The sequence below is a fragment of the Vitis vinifera genome, chromosome 18, assembly GCF_030704535.1.
Source record: "Vitis vinifera cultivar Pinot Noir 40024 chromosome 18, ASM3070453v1".
Lineage (NCBI taxonomy): Eukaryota > Viridiplantae > Streptophyta > Magnoliopsida > Vitales > Vitaceae > Vitis > Vitis vinifera.
In genome coordinates this window covers 6,200,274-6,221,361 of record NC_081822.1, presented here as the reverse complement: position 1 = coordinate 6,221,361, position 21,088 = coordinate 6,200,274, and the positions used below count along the sequence as shown (strand labels likewise).

The 21,088-nt window shown below is 35.0% G+C and overlaps 3 protein-coding genes across 9 annotated transcripts; 1 reads left to right on the top strand and 2 right to left on the bottom strand.

The window, feature by feature from the left end:
- Positions 1 to 91: 91 nt before the first annotated feature.
- LOC100250527 (kinesin-like protein KIN-14R) lies at positions 92 to 8,626 on the bottom strand. Of its 2 annotated transcripts, none has more exons than XM_059734630.1 (19): positions 8,348 to 8,626; positions 7,095 to 7,393; positions 6,829 to 7,000; positions 6,658 to 6,728; positions 6,391 to 6,574; positions 6,059 to 6,168; positions 5,851 to 5,950; positions 5,690 to 5,784; positions 5,428 to 5,599; positions 4,787 to 5,060; positions 4,427 to 4,588; positions 3,982 to 4,197; positions 3,866 to 3,903; positions 3,204 to 3,367; positions 2,819 to 3,070; positions 2,665 to 2,724; positions 2,209 to 2,283; positions 931 to 999; positions 92 to 821 (listed from the first exon to the last, which is right to left on the bottom strand). In XM_059734630.1, exons 1-19 carry the CDS (start codon positions 8,433 to 8,435, stop codon positions 357 to 359), a joined length of 3,066 nt encoding a protein of 1,021 aa, XP_059590613.1. In that variant the 5' UTR covers positions 8,436 to 8,626; the 3' UTR covers positions 92 to 356. The 2 variants fall into 2 exon arrangements, with proteins under 2 accessions (XP_059590613.1, XP_059590614.1); XM_059734631.1 differs by having other exon boundaries at positions 5,690 to 5,781; positions 8,348 to 8,625.
- A 1,387-nt stretch (positions 8,627 to 10,013) lies between these two features.
- LOC100852848 (anamorsin homolog 2) lies at positions 10,014 to 16,213 on the top strand. 6 transcript variants are annotated; one of them, XM_010666132.3, is made up of 6 exons: positions 10,028 to 10,246; positions 10,820 to 10,989; positions 11,082 to 11,213; positions 11,872 to 12,061; positions 12,677 to 12,756; positions 15,504 to 16,213. In XM_010666132.3, exons 1-6 carry the CDS (start codon positions 10,102 to 10,104, stop codon positions 15,519 to 15,521), a joined length of 735 nt encoding a protein of 244 aa, XP_010664434.1. In that variant the 5' UTR covers positions 10,028 to 10,101; the 3' UTR covers positions 15,522 to 16,213. The 6 variants fall into 6 exon arrangements, with proteins under 6 accessions (XP_010664429.1, XP_010664434.1, XP_010664430.1 ...); XM_010666127.3 differs by lacking the exon at positions 12,677 to 12,756 and having other exon boundaries at positions 10,014 to 10,246; XM_010666128.3 differs by lacking the exon at positions 12,677 to 12,756 and having other exon boundaries at positions 10,874 to 10,989.
- A 468-nt stretch (positions 16,214 to 16,681) lies between these two features.
- On the bottom strand, positions 16,682 to 21,035 carry LOC100264337 (uncharacterized). Its single transcript, XM_002285597.4, has 5 exons — positions 20,796 to 21,035; positions 20,323 to 20,349; positions 20,047 to 20,169; positions 18,746 to 18,998; positions 16,682 to 17,890 (listed from the first exon to the last, which is right to left on the bottom strand). Exons 1-5 carry the CDS (start codon positions 20,849 to 20,851, stop codon positions 17,054 to 17,056), a joined length of 1,296 nt encoding a protein of 431 aa, XP_002285633.1. The 5' UTR covers positions 20,852 to 21,035; the 3' UTR covers positions 16,682 to 17,053.
- Between the last annotated feature and the right edge of the window lie 53 nt (positions 21,036 to 21,088).

Genomic DNA, 21,088 nt, shown 5'->3' with positions numbered 1-21,088 from the left:
TATAATATGTGGTGAATTGAAGCACTTAAAGCGTTCAAGCTGTTTTGATATAAATCTGGTGTTTGATAAATGAACTAATTAGAAGACCGTGTAAAGAAAGTTTGATAATATCTGGCATCCACCTTCTTTAGGAGGATTGGCATGCTTATCCAAGGAATGAATCCAATGTTACTTTGGTAACTGTAAAAAATTGTTAACATTCAAGCCCTACAAATTGAAAATGATTTTAGGTGAAGTATTAAGAGTCACCGTGTGCTCTTAGAATTTAGCTGGCTATACTTCTGGGTAAATGCCCTAGTGATATCCCTTTAATAAGATGGCCTGGCATAAGGACCATTTTCTTCCAATTCACTGTACTATCTTGACCAAACCCTTGTTCGATTGTCCCTCTCCTTGACTCCTGTGGCCTGTTGTTCTCTGTTGATTCTGTTATTAGATAAGGGTCTTTGAGCAGTCGCTAGTTTTGTAATTCTTGTAACCCTGGCCAGTGCTTTTGATGGGTCGATATGTCTACCCTTATTTGATTCTTTCTGCAGGGTGGTCTTATGCTCAATTAGAGAAGCTGACAGTAGGAAATTGTTCTCAATCCCTTTACTTTGCAACTCTCTTTTCCTCCTTAATTCTCGGAGTGAATCAGCTCCTTTAAGCAAGCCAGACTGGCTCATTGCTCCATTACTAGAGTTTAAGCTCCTTAGACTTTGGGGATCTGTGCCGCACATGGTTCCTGTTCTTGACCAGGCTTTTTGTTCATTAGGGGTAACTCTTGGCCGCTCAGCAGAACCTGGTGTTGGCTGTCTCAACTTTTCTTCAAGCCCCTTGTTCTGCAAATAACATGGGAAATGGAAATAAGCACTTGTGTAGCTCCATTTTTGTTTATGGTGTTGCAGTAAGATGTTTATTCATGTATAACATAAAATGTTTGATGGAAACCTTTTTCTCGAGTGACTGGAATCCTAAGCTTTCGCCTTGCATTACCAGTTTGCTTTCAAGCTCCTTAATCTGTATTATAACCATTTGCAATAATGAAATCAATATCATAAGAATGAATAATAGAGAATGACAGTAACAACAATAATAATATGCCAAAACTGAAATAAAAATTTAGTCCAAGAAAGTCCGTGCTCATGATCCATTGCATAAAAACTCATTGAAATATATACCCCCATTGTTTGATTATTTGGGGTTGGTGGCAGTGTGTTGATGTCCTATTTTGTAAACTCTACTAGGATCAATCACAGCATGCTGTGTCTAATATGCACCATGTAAGCTTCACCATGATACAACTGATTAATACCACTCTCCACTAACATGACCTGTAATGCATTTCGCCCTTGATTTCCAATGCATGGAAAGATTCATGTCCTTCGTACATAGCTCGTATGTCATAATGCCACATCATCTGGACATGGACAGCTATTTCTCAAGATATTCCCAGGTTATCTAGATACCCATGAAACATGGATGCTCACCCATAGTGGATGCCAAGGTCTAACTATGCCTCTTAGAGAAGGTGACACTATGTGCACTTGAGAGGGTTGATTGTTTCACTCCTTTAACAAGAAAAATGATTTCTCCATGTGATGAGATAATCATCCACATCCCCTTTTAAAGGTGCCATTCTTAACACAACACCCTTATGCTTATACGCCTGCCCAAGTTAGGAGTAGGGTTTGGAAGGTTCAAAATGGTGTTGGTGGAGTTGGTTTTCCCACCATTGAGCATTTTGGGATTGGTTTGAGGGGGGTCTTGGTTTAATGGCTAAAATTAGCAGTTTGTCCACGTTTGAGTATGTACCATTAACATGCATCAACCTGTCTTGGCTAGAATGAAAGGAAGGAAAGACCATTGTGTCTTTGTGACACATGTCATCTCCTAAAAGCTTCCACATCATCATTGATGCATTAATGTGTAAGGTACTATTTTGGAGCACACTATAAAAAGGCTCTATTTCCAGCCAATGGAGGAAGATTTTCTTCTTTTGCGGTTCTCTCCTTGATTCCAATGCCACTCTCTCTAACTCAATCTTGCTTATCACTCTGCTCCACTCTCTCCTTAAACTATTGACACCTCACTTTCTTGACACAAACAAAGTATTTGCAGGAATTTTCTGGGGTTTGATTGAGAGTAGTCTCAGAGAAATTTTGAAAATTGAAAAGATTCATAATGATAAGGGAGAAAATTTTGTAACATTTCATTAGTTGTAACAACCTTTTGTTTAAGGATACTGGTATGAAGTTCAAAATCTTGTGTCCTCTCTTTCAACTTGTTTTCAAGCTCCTTGACCTGCGTAATACATCAATTTCCATAATATTCAAATTGTACACGAGGTTAAACATGTCTTTTGAATTAACAAGAATCAATGATTGGCATGAAAATGATATTTCTTTCCTCTAAAATGAAAGGGCTAACCTCTAATACCATTGCAATCACCAATGGCATATGGTACATCCCAGTAGGGAGGGAGTTGCCATCATTTCAATAGTAAAACTAAGTCAGGTAATCACTTGTTAAATGTCAGTCATTTCACTAGCAAAATGATGGCAACACCTGTATGTTGACTTCCAGAAATGTATTGAAGAAAAAGTCTGGCATAGGAACATTGTGTACTGAGGAGTGAGGATTTGAATAGCAAAAACTTCAGTTGAAAAATAATATAGCAGAAACCTTGTGTGTCTTGGACTCCTCAAGCTCGTGCTCTTTCACTTTGTTCTCTAGTTCCTTGACCTTGTGAAAGAATGGTAGAGTTAGATAAGCCAATTGTTGGTTAACTGTGACAAAGTAAGAAAGTGAAACCAAAGTAACTCATCTAAGAAGCAACCTTTTGCTGGAGCGTCAAGCCAATTTCCTCCTTCTTCTTCACTTCCTCTGAGAGTTGCAATAACTGCTTCTCCAGCTGTCTACATGACTCTGTCTTTGACTCAAGCTGGAGTTCAAGTTCATTAACCTTTTCCTTTTGATTCCTGTAAATCTGATCCCTGCTTTTGGCCTTACCTTCCAAATTCTGAAAGTTCTCTTCTAATTTCCGCAAAGCCTCATCTTTTGAGTTGGATTCTTGCTTTACTCTATCAAGCTTCAAAAAATCAGAAGCCAAGGATTAATTCATCCAGATTACAGCTATAAAAGAATTCAACATAAGGACATGCTGATGTGTCTAGGACATAGTTGACCAAAAGAACATTCCTATTAAATAGTTTTGAGCTTACCATCATTTTCATCCTTTGAAGCTCACCCATATCAATCTGCTTCTTGGCAGGACCTAACTCCACCCCTCGAACTCGAGTTGCAAAGTTTAATGAACTTAGAGTTTCACCCAAGTCCTGTTCTGAAGGACTGATTTGCACAAACATCAAAGTTTTTGAATCACCCCCTGCAGCAAGTGGATGGATTCTTTGACCAATCAAATATAACCAAATTATATTCATCAGTCTCTGATCTTGCAATTATAAGATCTAAAGACCAAGTAAAGCCGTTTACTTCAAGAGGAGGTTATAAAAAAAACCTATATCATTGCCTGTATATAATTGGCCAATTATCTGAACTTTAGTTTAAGTGGAAGTTAAGGACATCAGAATAACAAAGTACTGCACTTTAATTATTTCGGTAGACATTAAAATGATTCATAGTATGCATAAAATTTTTGAGATTTTGCATATAATGCTTTTTTCAGTACTTCGTTATCATTTTGCAGTGATGATATCATTTTTGTAATGATTCCATTCTTTTTCAATGACACCTTTCTACAGCATGGGTGCCTACTTCTCGGACACTTCTAAAAACAAAACCTAACGACTACTTTATTTGTGGTGCTTGGACACTCTTTTTCTGGACAGTATCCAAAAATGAATCTGTTCATGCAGCCACTTACCTAATGAATCTTGTAGTAAATGTGTGAGCTTGGAATTCCTGAAAACCCCAGTGAACGGATCAGTATATGAAAACTGTATACATGTCTGACTCAAAGAAAGAATAATAAAAGCAGACCTGTATGGTACATGACTGCTTTTGGTTGCTAAAGCAGATATTACATCTCCAAGAGCTGAAAGTGATCGATTAATGTTTTGAGCTTCCTTAAGCCGTTCTCCCTGCACCTCAGTTTTAGCTAGCCTCTCACTGCCTGCCAAATCCACCAGCCATAGCTTGCTATTTGTGCACTCACCATTCATCAAATTCTTTGCTCTTACCATTATGCAGAGCATACTGGAGAAGGAAAAATCAACGCCATTTGTCATATTTTCTGATAAATCATTGTGCAAAGCACGCCAACAAAAACAAAATAATTATTAAGCCATAAAAGAAGAATCATCAGGCAAGTCCTCTTAGTTGCATGTCCTTATTGTTCAAAGAAACAGATCAGATTTAACAATAATGAAATTAAAGATTAGATTGACTCATAAGAAAATAATGATTTGCTGAGGCTGATGATAACCAGTGGGATCGGCTACTGTGTTCATTCACATTGTTTGATCCTACAGCCCTTCCATTGCTTCCAGCTTGCAGAACATCCCAGACCTCCTTAATGTTCTCAACTTTGGCTTCCACAATCCCTGGTACATGATGGACCCCTTCAGTTGCTTGCCTTATCTCTAACCTAACATTGAAAGAAATTCAAATTCAATTGACAGTTTGTTGGCTAGTCAAAATGAGCCAATAACATGAAGGCATTTTTATGATTATTTAACCAAGTCAAATTCATTGGCTAAGAACAAAAATAGTGTCTCAGTTGAAAAAAAATTTCCCCTTTGTTTTTCAAAAGAATGCTGAGAATATGAGTAAATAATAATTTTACTTCTTTGATGTTGGCGAAGTGGCAAGCAGGTCCCTGATTTGCTCATTGTAGACTTCAAGCACGCTAACAGATATTGTATATTTAAAAATTTCTTTCCTTTCCTCTGCAATCTTAAACAACTGCTCCAAAGTCCTATAATTGACTCCTCGGTTCTTATTGGTACCTTCCATTGTGAAGGTTTTTCCTGTCCCTGTTTGCCCATATGCAAATATACAGACATTGTAGCCATCTAGCACCGAAATTACCATAGGTGAGGCATCCGCAGAGATGTCAACTGTTATCACAAAAGAGACATCAGCATTAGTCCTACAAACTATGCAATATCATGAAATAGTGAGTAAATTATCACAACTAGTGAGAACAAATTCAGCAATAATTTCAGGGAAATTTGAAAGGGGAGAAAACAAACATAAATTTGAATGGGAATTGGAAAGAAGTAACTTGTATTTTAGAGGTGGAAAGATGAAAGTTTAAAATCAGTCACCTTGAAATACATAGAATAACAGGAACATTTAAATAATGAGGGCATTGTTTATTATGTAAATGATTTAAAATCACTGAAAATTTTCATAATGAAAAAGTATTCTTAGTGTAATCATGATATTTTGAGAATCTACAAAATTTATCATAGTGTTCTATACCTTGATCATCATTTGGTGTGTAAACCCGGTCAAATTTGAAGATTTTCTTTGTGGAACCACCTGTGAGCATTGCAAGCTCTCCATCCTTGGCTGCAGTGAAATCTACAATTGTGGCATGACCAGACGCTACCTCTTCCTTACTAAGTGGGCGACACCTACAAAAGACCCTGATGTTGCCTGAATTGTTCAGTTAAATAAAGCTTTAGTGTAACTCTCAAGCCAAGGATGTAGAAGGCAACATCAGATTTTTTAGATAGAAAAGATTGCCTTTTGCTTCTTGAATTTGGTTATAAAGCTTCTTCCTCTTTTCCTGCTCCTCGCTGTACTTCAATTTAAGATCATCACACTCTGCAACTGCTGCCATGTAATGTATAAGATACAAATTTCAGCACTGATTTTAGTTTAGGGATGATGCAAGCTTACCAATTGCTTGAACTGCAATTATCATCTTATTCAAATCAGGAATTGAATTAGCAGATTTATGTGCTTCACAAGAGAGTTGAGAATGCTCTCGCTTCATATTCTGCAAGTAGAGCAATAATTAATTCATAACTAATCAGCTACTGATCTAAAATGGGATCTGTTGAAGAAAGGTTTCTGTAATCTGCACAAAATGAAATTATATGTTTACCTTTATTTTACTTTCTAATTCATTAATAGATGCAACCCAGAACTTCTTATCGTGTTCATACATATTAGAAGCATCCCTCAACTTTTCAGCTTGTTTTTCCATAGCTTGATCTAAAAGAATATTATGCATGATTAGAAGAAATTCAACACTTATTGTACAAGAAACTTAATATGTCCATCAGGTGGACCATAAAAAATAGCCTGCCATCTATGGACTATTCCTAAACAGCAAAATTTCAAATCAGATGATCAGTAGCTATCTCCTCTCCAACCTTTTTTTCCTCTACCTGATAATCAAAAGCCTCATTGAAACCAAATTGATTTTTTCTTTACCTTGATAATAATTTTGGAATATCCTTTTGTCAAGTTCCGCCCTAACATCCTCTAGCTGCTTATTTGCAGCTGTCAATGACATCCAGGCCTCATAGCATTCGTCTGACTTGAGCTGACATTGGCCACTCAGCTCTTCTATTTTCTTTTCATACTTGGCTGCAAACTTCATTCTGATGAGTTTGCTCTGCAAAGCACATCAACATACAATAATTTATCAAGAAGTTAAACAATCCAAATCACTACTGTTCAATGGAATTCGTATCTGACCTGAGCTGAAGATAATTCTATCTCTGCAGCACAGTTGTTGCATGCAATAGACCCATGTTTCACTTCGGATGCTTTATTCAAATTACCAGAGAAAACAAAGTATAGAAATTATGCCTTGTTCATCTAGAGAATGCTTATTGAGGAAATTACAATGCAGGAAAGGGAAGATACCAGCTAATGGTGGTGCCCGCCGAATACATATCCCATTGATCACTGGGCTTCCATGAACTCCTTCAAAACTCACTGTAATCATCCCATCTTTGGTCACAGAAACTCTGACATCTACCAACTGTAATGGCTTATTGGCTCTGACAATAGAATAGATATCAAGCTCAGACAGCACCTACCATTTTCGTCCACAAAAAGGGAACTTCTCAGAACTGATTAAATTATAAATTAACCAATAATGGAAAACCTCTTGTTTAACTTTTTCTTGCCTTCTCTTCTTGTATGAAGACATCAAAGACTCGCATTCCTTTGGGGCCATTTGTATTTACAATTTCTGCAAAATGAAGATCAACAAAATAGTCTCCAGGAGATAGGTTTTCAAACTGGTAACAGAAGTTCCCAAACCGTGCTGACTGATAAATGGATGGGAAATTGCCTCCATCAATCACAGGTTCATCTGTTCTCAAAACATCCCCTCCTTGGAAAAAGATATCAGGCTTGACATGAAAATTTGAATCTTCATTCTCAAGTGCTTCTCCACCAGAATTTACGAATATCACAAGATTGTCTGGTCAAGAGACAAGAATGTCAAGACTTGAATCCTCAAAACCCTAAAAGCTTGGATATAGAGTTGTATTGAAACACATACCCAACTCTTTTTGGATGACAACAGTTAATCTTTGAAGCTGGGTAGTTACAGATATACTCCATAATTGTGGAAAGTCAAAATAATTTACTTAAGCCTGTAATTGGTGTCTGCCTAGCATCCTAAGCTGCCTTTTTTTCAATTAAAAAGATGAAAAGAAAAAGGAAAACCAGATACTGCATGAGAAAATGTAAAATCAAATGAAGCTAAAATGGTATTTTGAAAAGCCTAGCTCTTGCTCTCTGCTTGGTTCCCCATAATTCTGAGGAGGGTAAAAAATAAATGAAACCTATAATTCTACTTTTCACACTGCCAAACTTTACAAGGTTCAATTCAGCTGTTTATTTGGTTTTTCTAATGAACTGAAACCAAAATAAAAAGAAAACTCAAAAATGAAATATTATGTTTCAATTTCATTCTTCTTTCCTTTCTTTTCCTCCAGTTTCTTAGCAACCAAACATAGACATACGGAAGTCCATTTTTATTTCAAAGTAACTCAACGATCAAAGTTCACCATAATTGATAAACAAGATACAAGACCAAAGATTGAAAACAAAAAAATGAACGAGAGAGTTTCGCCTGCTGAGTACCCCAAAATAAAAATGAGGAAAGAAAATCCCAAAAGAAAGTAAGGCTTTGAATATAACATCATCTTCTGTGCTGATTTGACATTCCAAAAAATGAAGGAGTCACCTCAATTGTATGAACTCAGCTGGGCAGCGGGTTTATTTTTTTGGTTACTGGATGATAAAACATCAAAAACTCAAAATTGGTAGTCTTGTTGTTTTCCTACCTTTTCCCCCATCCAAACAGATCAAAACCGTAAAAAATAAATCCACCACATTTAAAAAGAAAAAAGAAAGTAGAGATACAAACCTGTGCAATTCGTGGCCAAGAATCCTGCCCTAATAAATCTGGAACCCGCAACACAAATGGCTGAATCCATAGAAACATCCGTACCCATCTTTTTGGGATCTCTCGGGTTAGGGTTTTATGGGTCTCGGTGGAATTTGAGAGAGAAATGTTCTTGTTCTGTAACTGTCCTGGTTTGTCATATATATGTGTATGGCATTTAATGTGGTTCAAAATTCAAAATTTTGACGACCGTTAAATAATGGGCTTTGTTTTTCAAATCAAGAGGAGTTTGGCGCCTCTTTGCTTTGAAACCAAATCTCTCTCCCTTTCTCGCAAGCACTTCAAAAAAGAAACCTAAAATCACACATCAATGATCTTTTCAGTTTCCATTATTAAAACGACTAATTTAAACTTTTTTACTCCTATCTTTTTTTCCTAATGATGTAAGAGAAATTGTTATATTTAAAATATTTTTATTTTTTATGGTAAAATAACATATTTTAATTTTGTTTTTTAATTGTTTTAAAATTTCAAAATTTGTAAAAATAAAATATTCATATATATTTTTTCATTTAAATTTTTATGATAAAAAAAATTAAGAATAAAATATTGTTCATAGATTGAAAGTTGATTGAGTTCATAACTCCTCATATGTTTAAATGTCGTGGACACTTAAGTGAAATATATTATAATGTTAGACTATGCGTCTTTCTCAACAACAATTATTTTTAAAAGAGTTGATAATGTAGACACTGAGGTCATAAAAAGTATATTTTTTTATTTAACTTTTATGGTAAAAAAAAATTAAAAATGATTTATAGTAAATTTGACTTATATGATCAGACCACTTTTAACCTAAAATGTATAATTTACCATTTTTCTTAAATTTTTGTTCAATATTATGTCTTTGGGTTGGCACTTTATTTTTTTTTTTTTTTTAAATCACCTATCAAAACTATAGTTTTAATATAAATTTAGAAATCTCATTTTAAAATTACAATTTCAATATATGTTTCAAAAACATATTTTAAAAATATAATTTTTCAAAAACATATATTGAAACATATTTTAGAAATCTCATTTTCTAAAATAGTGTTTTATAAAATTTAATAAATATTATTTAATAATTTAAGTTAAGATATACTTAGATTATTGAATTAAAACTTGTTATTCAATTTTTACTTTAAGTATCAAATATTATTTGATAAAATTAACTTAAAACATATTATAAATTATAAAATGATATATTTATTCTCATAAATTATAACTAAAGTAAAGAAAGTGTAGTAACAGTCGAATTTATAGAATAGTAAAAAAAAAACAATAAAGATAACTAAAATAAATAAAAATAAAAAAATAAAATAAATATGTAAACTTAAAAATAAGTTAATTATTTTTATTTAAAGTTATTTTTAATTTTAACTGATATCATTAAATTAATTTGTTAAATATATTTAATTTTCATAATAATTTAAATGAAATTATTAATTCACTTTAAGATATTAAATCTTTTATCAAACACTCGATACACTCAATACGTACGAGGCTTAACGGGCATAATTCTAAAATGTGTTTTTAAACTAATTGAAAAAAAAATAAAAAAAATGGTTGTATTTTGTCGTGAGTTGTTTTTGCCAAATTTTGGACATGTTTGTAACTTGTAAGTACTTGAATGGTTAAAATTGGGTTTTTCCTCACTCTACACTTTCCAAGTGTGAAAGAAAGAAAGAAAGAAAGAAAGGGAAAGGGAAAGGGAAAGGGAAAGGGAAACGGACATGGAAATGGAGATGGAGATAGAAGATGGGGTGTTGATAATAACAGATTCAATCTCTGTAAACGCAAGAATTGTGGTTTGGGCTCTTCAACATTTCTCTATTCCTCTCAAGGATTTGAGGATCATCACTCAAGCCTCACTACTTGGTTCGACTCTTTCTCTCTTTCTCTCTTTCTCTCCTTCCTTCCTTCCTTCCTTCCTTCCCTCCTTATTCGTGCACTTACATATTCATGCATTTATATCTTTTATCTATCAAAGCCCTAGAAGAATCTACATCATGATTCCCTGAATGATTCCTCTGCTGTTACTGTATTAGGGTTTTGATTTGTGTTGATCCTGTATTTCCATCTCAATTATTTAATTTTGTTTCTTCCCTTTTTTTCCTTAAAATTTAGGGTTTTTGAATCAGTTGTTTATGTTCCTTCACTGGGTTCCGTTTGGTGGCCCAAAAAATCTAGGAAAACAAAGGGATCAGGACTTTGTATCCTGAAGAATCCCCACTCAACTGAGCGTAATGGCACTACTGTATTTGGCAGAGTGGTTCAAGAAACCCGAGAGAGAGAGAGATCCACACACACACAAAAGATAAGACTCAAAACCTTGATTTCCGTTATTTTCCTTCATTTCTCTGCTACCAAATGGAAGTTTTGGCTGATTCCTAGTTTTCTTGATGAAATGTTTATGTACTTTCCATGAGGATGTACTTGGTTTGAATGCAGAAGGAAGCCTTTATTTTAAGTCATCTTCATTGTCAACTGTTATCTCAATCTCAGAGAAACCTGGGTTTCACAACCAACTTTGGCTGTTAGAATTGGTGAAAGTGCTTAAACCTGGCGGGTTTGTGTTCTTACAAGAACCATCATTGTTCATCAATGGGAACAAGGATTTTGTAAGTTTTATGCATTTGAATGTTTCTTTTCAATTGCTATCACTTTTCATGTGTGTTTGGTGTTGGTCTTGACTGAGATATCTCATTTTTAGGCTGTTGGCGAGTCTAGAGCTTGTTTAGAGCGCAATCTTTTATTTGCGGGTTTCTATTCAGTGGAAGGTTTTGAATGCCTCGATCATACTGGTGAAATTGGATGTTCAAATCAAGAGTTTGAACTTATTGCGGTAATCATCTAATTTACAGTGCAAAATTATCCTAATGTTGATGAATGTACATGCAGATACTAAAATCACCAAAACAAGTGGGCCAAAAGATTTTTAATTATTCCATCATTTTTCTGTTCTACAAGGCAAAAAATAATGGAAAAAAATGAATTGACTCCAATACGATAGTGTTTACAAAAACCCAAAAAAAAAAAGGCTCTTGACCCGGAAAACACCTAAAGTAAATAGGAAACAGGTTATTGTTATGATGTATTGTTCATTCATGTTTTGTGGATTTCCAAAAATAAAAAGAAATCCAGGCACTTTATATATGATTATTATTAATCCTTTTCTAATACAATCACTAATATTTCATTTGATCCTAACCCATTATGTTCTACATTCTAAGTTATGTAAATAAGCCTATCCCAATTACACCATATTTGAAAATTAGTAGCATATGTACCTGTTCTTGTATTGCATACTGGAGATCCATGTTTTAGGCAACATTGGCCACTCCATTCTGTGGGATCTAGGTGCTACAACTTCACTAAATGGTTAAAGTGTTATATTTTGTCTATTTTTTAATTTGAAATTTCTTATTTTTTCAGAGAATTGCCCTACTTTGTCTTATGATAATAGAAATTTCTGTTTATTGTCTTGCACTTTTGTAGTGCAGATCAAAGCAAGAAAAACATGCTGCAATGTAGAGTCATCTGCTCTCCAAAAGAAAAAGATTCTCAGAGTTGAAACTCCAACAGTTGCTGCCGTTAACACATTACAATCACGTATTGAGGATGTAGATGACTTTATTGATGAAGATACTTTGCTTACAGCAGAAGATTTAAGTAGGACTGAGTTGCCATTAGGTGTGCATTTTCAGACCTGTTTAAAATATTTTGTTGCTTAAAGTGCTTACATGATGAGCTCGGATGTTCCATCATAGTAATTGCTCCTATGCTATTGATTTACCTTGTTTATCACAATTCAATCAACAATCCTGGACATATTACTTTTCACAGAACAATATTTCATAATTATGAAAAACATAACTTAAGTACTTATCAAAAAAAATAAATAAAAATGAAAAGCATAACTTAAGTTGGTCTTTCCATTATTGGCTAGCATGTCAGAAACTTGTTTCCCCGCCAGCATGGACACTTGCAAAATGTTTACATCTATAACTTTATTTGTTTATTGTTTTTATGAGATGCCTGTATTCGTTTTTTGGAACTTGCAGAGGATGTTTACTGCCTTGATAAAATTGGTAATTATGACATTCTAATACCCAAGAACGTATTTTATATTGTTGTTCTTATGGCTATTGTTTTTTGTCTCAACTGCAGAACACTGTTTATTTTCTGTTTCTGCAAGAAAATAGAAGCATATACACAAGCATTTATTTCCATAAATCATATTTTCTAGTGCGCACACAGTTATATCATCACTCTATCTCTGTTCTTATAAGTTGTCTGTCTCTCCAGGAAGGTCATGCCCAGAAATATTTTGCAGTCATTTACCAATATCCCTATTGCTGGATGCTTTGGAATCTGTAGATTTCAAGGTGTGGTACCTAGAGAGTTTTAAGTCCACTGTAAGGGGAGATCTGTTGTGATAAAGCTTATCTCAGCTATTGTTTGAATAGAAAAAGAGCAGAAAGTATAAAACAATAAAGGAGTGCCCAAAACCATTTTTAACATCCAAATACTATACTTTTTGGTTTGTGGGAGATCTTCTTCTACAAACACTCTCGGATGGTCTTAAATTTGCTGTATCGATCATATGAGGATGACAGAAGCTGAAGCCCTGCCTGATTATTTTGAAGGACCATGAGATTTTCAGGCTATTCAGGACTAGACTTGGTAAACCTTGACAAGTTCAAGAAAGCTCACTGGTTGTTGGCAACCCGACTGAAGTTGTTTTAGGCTCTCATCAAGCCTTGTTGTGATTCTGCAAGTTTATTTTTGTTAGTTATTAGGGTGTTCTCATTTTTTATTTTTTATTTTTGATAGGCAAAGAAGGATATATATATATATATATATATATATATATATATATATATATATTAACAACGCCTAAATGGAAGTGTGCACCAAAGTACGCATGATGTATACAATAGACACCAATAGGCAATCAAAAAGAAGAAAGAGAAATAAAAAGACAAGCTCCTCCTCCTTACTTAGAGCTAAGTCAATCACTAAAAGCTATCATGGTCAATGAATGATCAACTATGTACACTCTTACCCATTCCAAAACAGCACTTATGAAAGCAGATTTGATTGTTTGGTTCAACTATTCAGCATCTTCAAAAGACCTCCAATTTCTTTCCTTCCATAGAGTCCAAAACAAGCACAAGGGGCAACCCTCCAAGTCCTTTTTCCTTTTTTTTTTTTCCCAAAAATGATCCATGGCGAGTGAGTGGGGTTCTGCATGCTATAGAGTGCAACACCAAAGCCACTTCAAACAAAGAAAAAATAAAATGCCGTAAGATACTTGCTTTAGGGCAATGAAGGAGTATGTGATCAATTGATTCTTCTTCATCTTTTCATACAATGTATCTATTCAACAGTATCCATCCCTTTCTTTTGAGCCAATTAATCTTCAAATTTTTCCCTATTCAGTTTCCTAAGTAAAGAAACTCATCTTTGTAGGAGCATAGGGATTATAAACCATATTTGCGGGAAAAGATCCCCTTCTAGCTTGGGCTAGGGATACGTATAAAGATTTAACAAAGAACTTGCCACCTTTAAATTCCTTCCAACTCATTTTATCAACTTCATCCTTTATAATTAAGCTTTTTACAGTCTTTGGAAAAAGCCATCACACCTCCCAATTCCTATTCATGGACTTGCCTTGAGAAGTGGGGACTTCATTGACAACCACCACTCCCCCCCAGTACTAGCTCTTGCTCCCACACCTTGGCTACCCAAGAATCTTTAGTGGTGGCTATAGAGAATAATGCCAGTGAAGACCCTTCCAAAGATAAGTCTCCACACCATCTAACCTGCCAAAATTTAACCCTCCTCCCATTGCCAACTATGAAGCAAGATTTGCTTTTAACGCCTTACTATATGTTTCTAATTGCCTTTCATAACCCCACCCATTACCATCCCCCACACCATTAAAGCATCATCTCCCTTCTTCTTCCCCAAACTTTTTTACTATAACCCATTTCCAAAAGGATTCTCTCTCTACTGCAAAACTGCAACCCCTCTTTCGTAGTAGAGTCTTTTTAGTGGTGTAGGGTAAGATTATGGAATTTAATACTTGGTTGGAGCTTTTATGTGAGATTTCAAGAAGTTTTGTTAGGAATTATCAGTGCATGTGCATGATAATTCATAGATAAGATATTTAGGCTCTGTTTAAGAAGTGTTTTCAAAAACAGTTTTGAAACATAGTTTTTGAAAATGGTTCTCTGGTGTTTTGTGGAACAAAAATCTGTTTGGGAATTTTAAATATTTTAAACTTTTTTTCTATGTTTTTAGACGTGTTTTAAAGATAACTTTTATATGTAGTGCTTCATTTTTAATCATTCTCCTTATTTGTATAATTATTTTTTAAAATAGTCCTTAAAAAACAAGTGAAAACAACTAAAAGATGTTCTCTAAAAACACTTTGTTTTCTATTTTAAGAACAAAAATTGTCTTTTGTTTTCTGGTTGTCAAATGTATTTCCCTTTATTTTGTTTAGGAGAATAGAAAACTTTTTTTGAAGATAGTTACCAAACAAGACCTTACTTTCTAGATATGACCTCTTAAGCAACAAGTTTGAGAAGCTCCCTCAGAAAATGGCTCAAGATTCTGGTGTTTTAGCATATTTATAGCACTGGTACATGAGAATTTGTTAGATGGAATACTTTTATTCTTCAGAAGTGCTGATATGTACTGTCTATATGGTGTTGAATTCTGAAAATTCCTGTTTGCCCACTATTGATGATAAATTGGCAATATCTAGCGATCTCTATCATTTTTGCTGTGATGCCTATACATGTTCACAGTAACCTATTAAGTTTTTCTGATTCTGCACTTTGTTCTGGCATTCACTCTCTGCTTGATGTGGTTCCTTTTTACATTACTAGCAAGCGGTCTAGTAGATTTTTAATTTTTTAACTGTTGGACATTGTTCATCCTTTAAAAATTTCAGTTTTTGATATTTAAATCAAGTTATATGATCAGGATCGATCAACATGTAGCTATGTTGGTGGATGTTGGACATACAAGTTGAAATATCAGCTACATCTCTAGGATGGTTTCTGAACATGGATTGTAACCACTAAAACTCTTTTCCTTTTTTTTTTTTTTTTGAAATTAGACAATGCTTATGTTTTAAGGGAACGGATACGTGAGCGTAATCGCCTTTACCAACGTAGACGCAGAGCAAGAATGACAGAAGAACAAAAGAACCGTGAAAAGGAACGAAGGCGACAGTATATGCAAAACCGCAGAATACAGCCAATTAGTTATGAAGTACCACTCCCTCCAGCTAGCTACAAAGGAGCAGAAGAAAGTGACCAAAATCAACAGTGTGCTCAGCAGCTTCGAGAATCTATAGTTGAGATGGAAAACAACCAGGGCATGGGAGCTGGTGAAGCTTCATAATGTAAAGGAACCTTTGTGGCAGAGGCCCATTAGACTGGTAGACATGAAAATTTTTATATTCTAGTGCTGTAATGGCTGCTGGTTTAACCTATGATTGTGTAAATATCAGAAAGAATGTACAAGCTGGTAACAGTTTACCAATTCAGACCATTATACGAGCCACTGAATCTACGGATGCAGTCAGAAACCTGGAATTTATACATGTGAATGAAGATAAGTGGGAATATAATTGCAAGTTGGAATATATAGTTTTAGAAAATGGGAGCAGTGCTGGTCTTAGTGTAAAGAAGACTCTGCCCCACAATGTTTTATCATTTTGAATTTAATTTCCTATGTATAGGGAAAATATGATGGATCATGTGCTTTTTCTGCTGATCTGTGTTGTGTATACAAATTACAAAGTAATAAACCTGGATTCTGATACTTGTGTTCGGGTCATCAGATATCTCAATTACTGTATGGAGATACAATCTTATTTTTACTAGAGTCCAATTGATTGGCACAACTGATTCATCTTTATGCTCCAGGGCATCTTTAATATTTTCTCCCTCATGTTCTATGATAGTTGCTTCTCATTTGAATCAGGTCCTGGATAAGTTAATTTCCATGCGTCTAAGGTTTTGAAGGATTCAAATTTATTATTTGTTACTATGGAACATGGTATGCTGCTGTTTTATGAACCTGGAATGATCCAAACTTCTGTTCCAGATATGACAATCAGCAAATGAAGCTCTATATTCAGTGACCAAAGATCATCACCTGCCTCTATACTACATATATAGAGATGAAGGTTCCTGTTCAGGACAAATACCCGTGGCAACAGCCCCAGGTGCATGCTAGAATTTCTGTTTAAGTTTGGGCACACAATGGAAAAATTAGTAACTCGGCAACTAAGGAATGGAAGAACAACTTAATCAACCACTGGTTTGTGGAGCATGGATATCCAAGTACAGAAAAACACTCCATAATCTCACTAAAAAAAAAAGGTTACTGCAGTGTTGTTGATATGCAAAGCAACCAGTAGAATTAGATCTATTCCTTCCATGAACCCCTGATCCAAAAAACCGTGTAATTGTACCAGATACCATTTTTCCCCATCTCCTTTACTTCTTTCTATGGATCACAGTCCTGGTTGCTTCAATTCAAGTTTTCTGCGTTCTGCTTCATCTAAACAATACATATCTCTCTCTTTTCTTCCAAATTTTTAATTTTTAATTTTGAAAATGATAAATCTCAGGCTAAGCAGGGTCAGACTGTCAGAGGTTACCCTCTTCGATACATCCTTCCTTCAGCATCATCCTTGATAATACTGTTAAGGCCATTGGGAAAGTCAGCTGTCCCTAGAACTACATCATTTCCAGAAAGATCCATCTTTGAAAGAAAGTCAGCTGCTTTGTTGGTTTCACGCCATGTGTGTGAAACTAGGTATTTCTCAAACTTCTCTAGAAGTACCCAGATGTGATTCAAACAGCTACCAGCTCTTGAGCTATATGGCTGCTTTCTGTTGATGGTTTTCACAGCACTCATTGAATCAGACTCAACCCAGATTGCTTTGATCCCCAGACCAGAGGCAAGAACAAGGCCTCTCCATATAGCCCATAGTTCAACTAAGAAAATATCATTCTGGTGAGCTTTAGAGGCATAAGCACAGATTGGGTCACCATTGTGATCACGAAACAAACCACCAAAACCAGCATTTCCTCGATCTATAGATCCATCAGTATTTAATTTTGTCCATCCAAACTCGGGTTTTTCCCAGCTATACCATCTAATCGATCTGGCAACAGGAGTTAGAAAGTTGTGCAATCTTTCAAGGTTGAGCAATGCAATGCCATTGAAGTTGCCGAGCAAAACCATCGGATCATTACTGTCCAGTGTTAAAGAAGACTTAACTTTGGTCTTTCTCACCAGTTCATTCGCTCTTTCTTCTTCTTCTTCTTTGGCCTTGTGCTCCTTCCCCTGGAGGTGGTTTTTTAAATGTTTCTCACTGCTTGTTGTTATCAGACAAAGGGCACAGCTCCACTCCCTTTGAGCTTTCATTGGACTGGTTGACAAGGTAAGATTCCTTTCTGTAGTGTGATAATACGGTTCATGATTTTCCTGTCACAAATAAATATAGAAAAATTTGCTCACTAAGCACTTACCAGTGATGAACTGTAAGCAATTTACTTATCAGTCTATGGCTAGTAGAAAGTAATGTACAGCCCACTGCTCTGAAAGTTTGGTTTTAGATTTATTAAAATGAAAAAGAAAAAGAAATTACATCAGTTTATTGTTTGACATGGCATTTGAGCGTTTTGTCCAAAACTTCTTACAAAAAAATGCTAATGGGATTAAGGTTGGCAAGAGCTCCACACAAGTCTGAAGCATCAGCATCGGAAAGGCCTCTTTCGAGATAGCTCGTCTTTGGCTTTAGTGGATAGCTAGAGCGGTAGCTAAAGTCACAATTTTTAAAGGAAAATGTTGGTATTTTAAAAGTTTTATTAAATATCAAAGAACTTCTTGTATAAGTCAAAATAGAATTTCTACAGGAAACAACATTTTTTTGCCTTCTATATTAAATTTAGTAAAGCCATAAGCTCTTTGAACAAAATTGGTCAAACAGACATAGAAGCTCTTATTGAGTTTAAAAGAAAAAAGGAAAAAAAAAAAAAAAGGCTTTTGGCTTCTCAAAAGTTGATCCAAACAGGCTAAAGTAGCTTATGATACTTGAAATTATCTTATGGTCGCTCCTTGGAGTAAGGTGACAAAAGCCAAAGTCAATGAGCTATTCAGCAGTCACAATGGGAAGTGATCCTTCCCACCTACTGAAGAGGATTAATTCAGACAAGTGTTGGCAAGCAAGGAGAATTCAAGATCTTTAGGCTTAACTGAGAGGAATGCAAGTTTTTAAATATTTCAACCCTCCAAACATATTTGCATTATTGAAAAACAAACATTAGCTTAAAATTTTACCTGGCAAATGAGGAGTTTCTCCAATTCTTCAGGTCCATTCTCTTCAATATATCTTTCTGCTGCATCAAGAAAGTTGTCAGGCTCACTCCATATGTCATCCTTTTTCCTCAGGATCGAAAAGATGCAACATATTTGTAAGTTTCCGGAAATAGATGGCGATACAAAGTGCTGGTAGACATAAGAAGCACCCTGAAAGTAATGTATCACCAACAGGAAGGTAGCCACTCCTTTTGCATGTGGCCAGAATGGAATACTGTCGTGCAAAACAAATTTTTATGATACATGATATAAGATTTAGTCATGAAAAAAAAAAAAAATTTGAGCAAAATAAGCAGATGTAAATATTCCAGGAAAAAAATACACCTTAGAATGACCAATAACACAGCAGACATAACAAAGTAAATGGCCAACAGGTTTCAGGAAACATATTAAAATAATGGATAATAAAAGGTTACCAATATAAAGAAGTAGGAAAAGAGCAAAAAGATGATTTAGAAATGGAACTGAATGCGATTAGCTCACCAGGCGATATATCAAGGTCAAGCAAATGTGAACTTGAGAACAGGCAAAGACCAGACATGGTAGTTCCTCCAACCTCTCATTTTAGCCAATCCATCCTAGACATGCTCAAGCTTTTCATGTGAAAATGTAATTGGATCCAAACCCTGATGTTGGAACTTGTAAACCCCCATTCAACCAGCGAGTAGTAGGACAAGGGCATATATATTCTTAACAGAAGCCAAACCATGTCATATGCAAAGCAAAACTCGGTGTTTTGAGCAATAAGGGTCATATCTTGAATTAAACAATTTTTTTACAAAACGAAAAGCAAATCAAATGTTCCAAATTATTTCAACCAATAAAATTTGTTCATACAGGTCATTAGGAAGCAAAGCATAACAAAAAATTTAGAAACACTGTAATGAGCAATTTTTCTTCCTAATATAAGAATTACAAATTGCTTGTAAACCCCCACTCAACCAGCAAGTAGGAGGATAAGGGCATATTCTTAACAGAAGCTAAACCACATCATATGCAAAGCAATGCTCGGCTTTTGAGGAATAAGGGTCATCGCTTGGATTAAATATATTTTTACAAAATGAAAAGGCAAATCTTTCAACAGAATAATTACATTGCAATCCTCAAATATTTCACAACAATTCAACCAAAAAAAAATGTTCACAAGAGTTCATTAGGAAGCAAATCATGCCAAAAATGTAGAAATACTGTAATGAGCTATTTTTCTTCCTAATATAAGAATTGCAAATAGTAATAATACCAACTTCATAATTTAGAATTACCATTGGAGAAGCTTTGCAAACACCAACTCCAACATTGTGGCCAGAGAAAACAAAATCCAGTAAGTGAGACATTGCTCATTCTTGAAGTAGGAATCACTTTCAATAGCCTGAATTGAAGCGTATCTATTACACACAAAAAAAAAGTGAAGAAGAAAAGGTATGAATGCCAGTTATATGCAGTTGAAAATTGTTATACATAGATAAAATGAATAAAGCCAATTTCGTAATTTGATCATGTTATGAGAAACAGGTGAGAAAAGAGAGAAAACCACTCACAAGGGGTAGATCAGAGCAAATGAAGGCCTGCAAAACAAAGGGGGAAAAACACCAGGAATAATGAATCAAAGTGACAGGAAAAAAAAAAAAAGACAAAAATCAAGAACCAAAAACCAAAAACAGTGGTTTTAATATAAATTTCTACCCATTTCCACTAATATTCTTGTGTTTTTGCTGGTATTCACAAAGTAAACAAAAATTTGAAATACATGTACAATTATGGAAATTTGTAACAGAGAAAAGGGTTTTAGAACAGATCCTTATGGAAAACTTGAAAAATTAAGACTGTTGCTGAGAAAATGTGAGAAAAGAAACGAATATACAGCAAAATTTTCCTAGTTCAAATTCGTTTCTCTCCTCGGCAAGCAAAAACAATATAAAAAAAACATTATACTTTAAAAAAATTCCTCTAATTTTCCAGTGATTTCTTAGCGACCAAAATAAGGTAATCGGCCAACAAGAAAATCACGAACCAGGCAAAAACATTGAAGACCTTGGCTAAAACCGTGAAAAAAATAGCCAGCCCCATCGCTTCGACTCAATTTCAGTAGTTTTTTTCCTTCCCGTTATTACATAACTTCCCCTTCCCGTATTATATAACTTTCCCGAGAAAGTGGAAAGAATTAGAGTGGGAAAGGGCAAGGAAACTAGCCGGGGTGACTGGGAGGCAAACGGGCGATGCTCACGCGGATGCCGACGCACGCAAATTGCCATACTTACTTTCAATCACTGCCGTTCGATTACCCAGATCATGTAAGATTTGCAT

What these genes read in the sequence shown, in the direction of transcription:
- LOC100250527 (XM_059734630.1), bottom strand. Translation starts at nt 8,435, where the DNA reads ATGGGTACGGATGTTTCTATGGATTCAGCCATTTGTGTTGCGGGTTCC. An exon ending in AATTGCAGTTCAAGCAATTG is followed by an intron (nt 5,785 to 5,850) that starts GTAAGCTTGCAT and finishes ATTACATGGCAG; the next exon opens with CAGTTGCAGAGTGTGATGAT. An exon ending in AGCAGTCATGTACCATACAG is followed by an intron (nt 3,904 to 3,981) that starts GTCTGCTTTTAT and finishes TGGGGTTTTCAG; the next exon opens with GAATTCCAAGCTCACACATT.
- LOC100852848 (XM_010666127.3), top strand. Translation starts at nt 10,102, where the DNA reads ATGGAAATGGAGATGGAGATAGAAGATGGGGTGTTGATAATAACAGAT. An exon ending in CACTCAAGCCTCACTACTTG is followed by an intron (nt 10,247 to 10,819) that starts GTTCGACTCTTT and finishes GTTTGAATGCAG; the next exon opens with AAGGAAGCCTTTATTTTAAG. An exon ending in AAGAGTTTGAACTTATTGCG is followed by an intron (nt 11,214 to 11,871) that starts GTAATCATCTAA and finishes TTTGTAGTGCAG; the next exon opens with ATCAAAGCAAGAAAAACATG.
- LOC100264337 (XM_002285597.4), bottom strand. Translation starts at nt 20,851, where the DNA reads ATGGGGCTGGCTATTTTTTTCACGGTTTTAGCCAAGGTCTTCAATGTT. An exon ending in GTCTTCAATGTTTTTGCCTG is followed by an intron (nt 20,350 to 20,795) that starts GTTCGTGATTTT and finishes TTTGTTTTGCAG; the next exon opens with GCCTTCATTTGCTCTGATCT. An exon ending in TTTGCTCTGATCTACCCCTT is followed by an intron (nt 20,170 to 20,322) that starts GTGAGTGGTTTT and finishes TGTGTGTAATAG; the next exon opens with ATACGCTTCAATTCAGGCTA.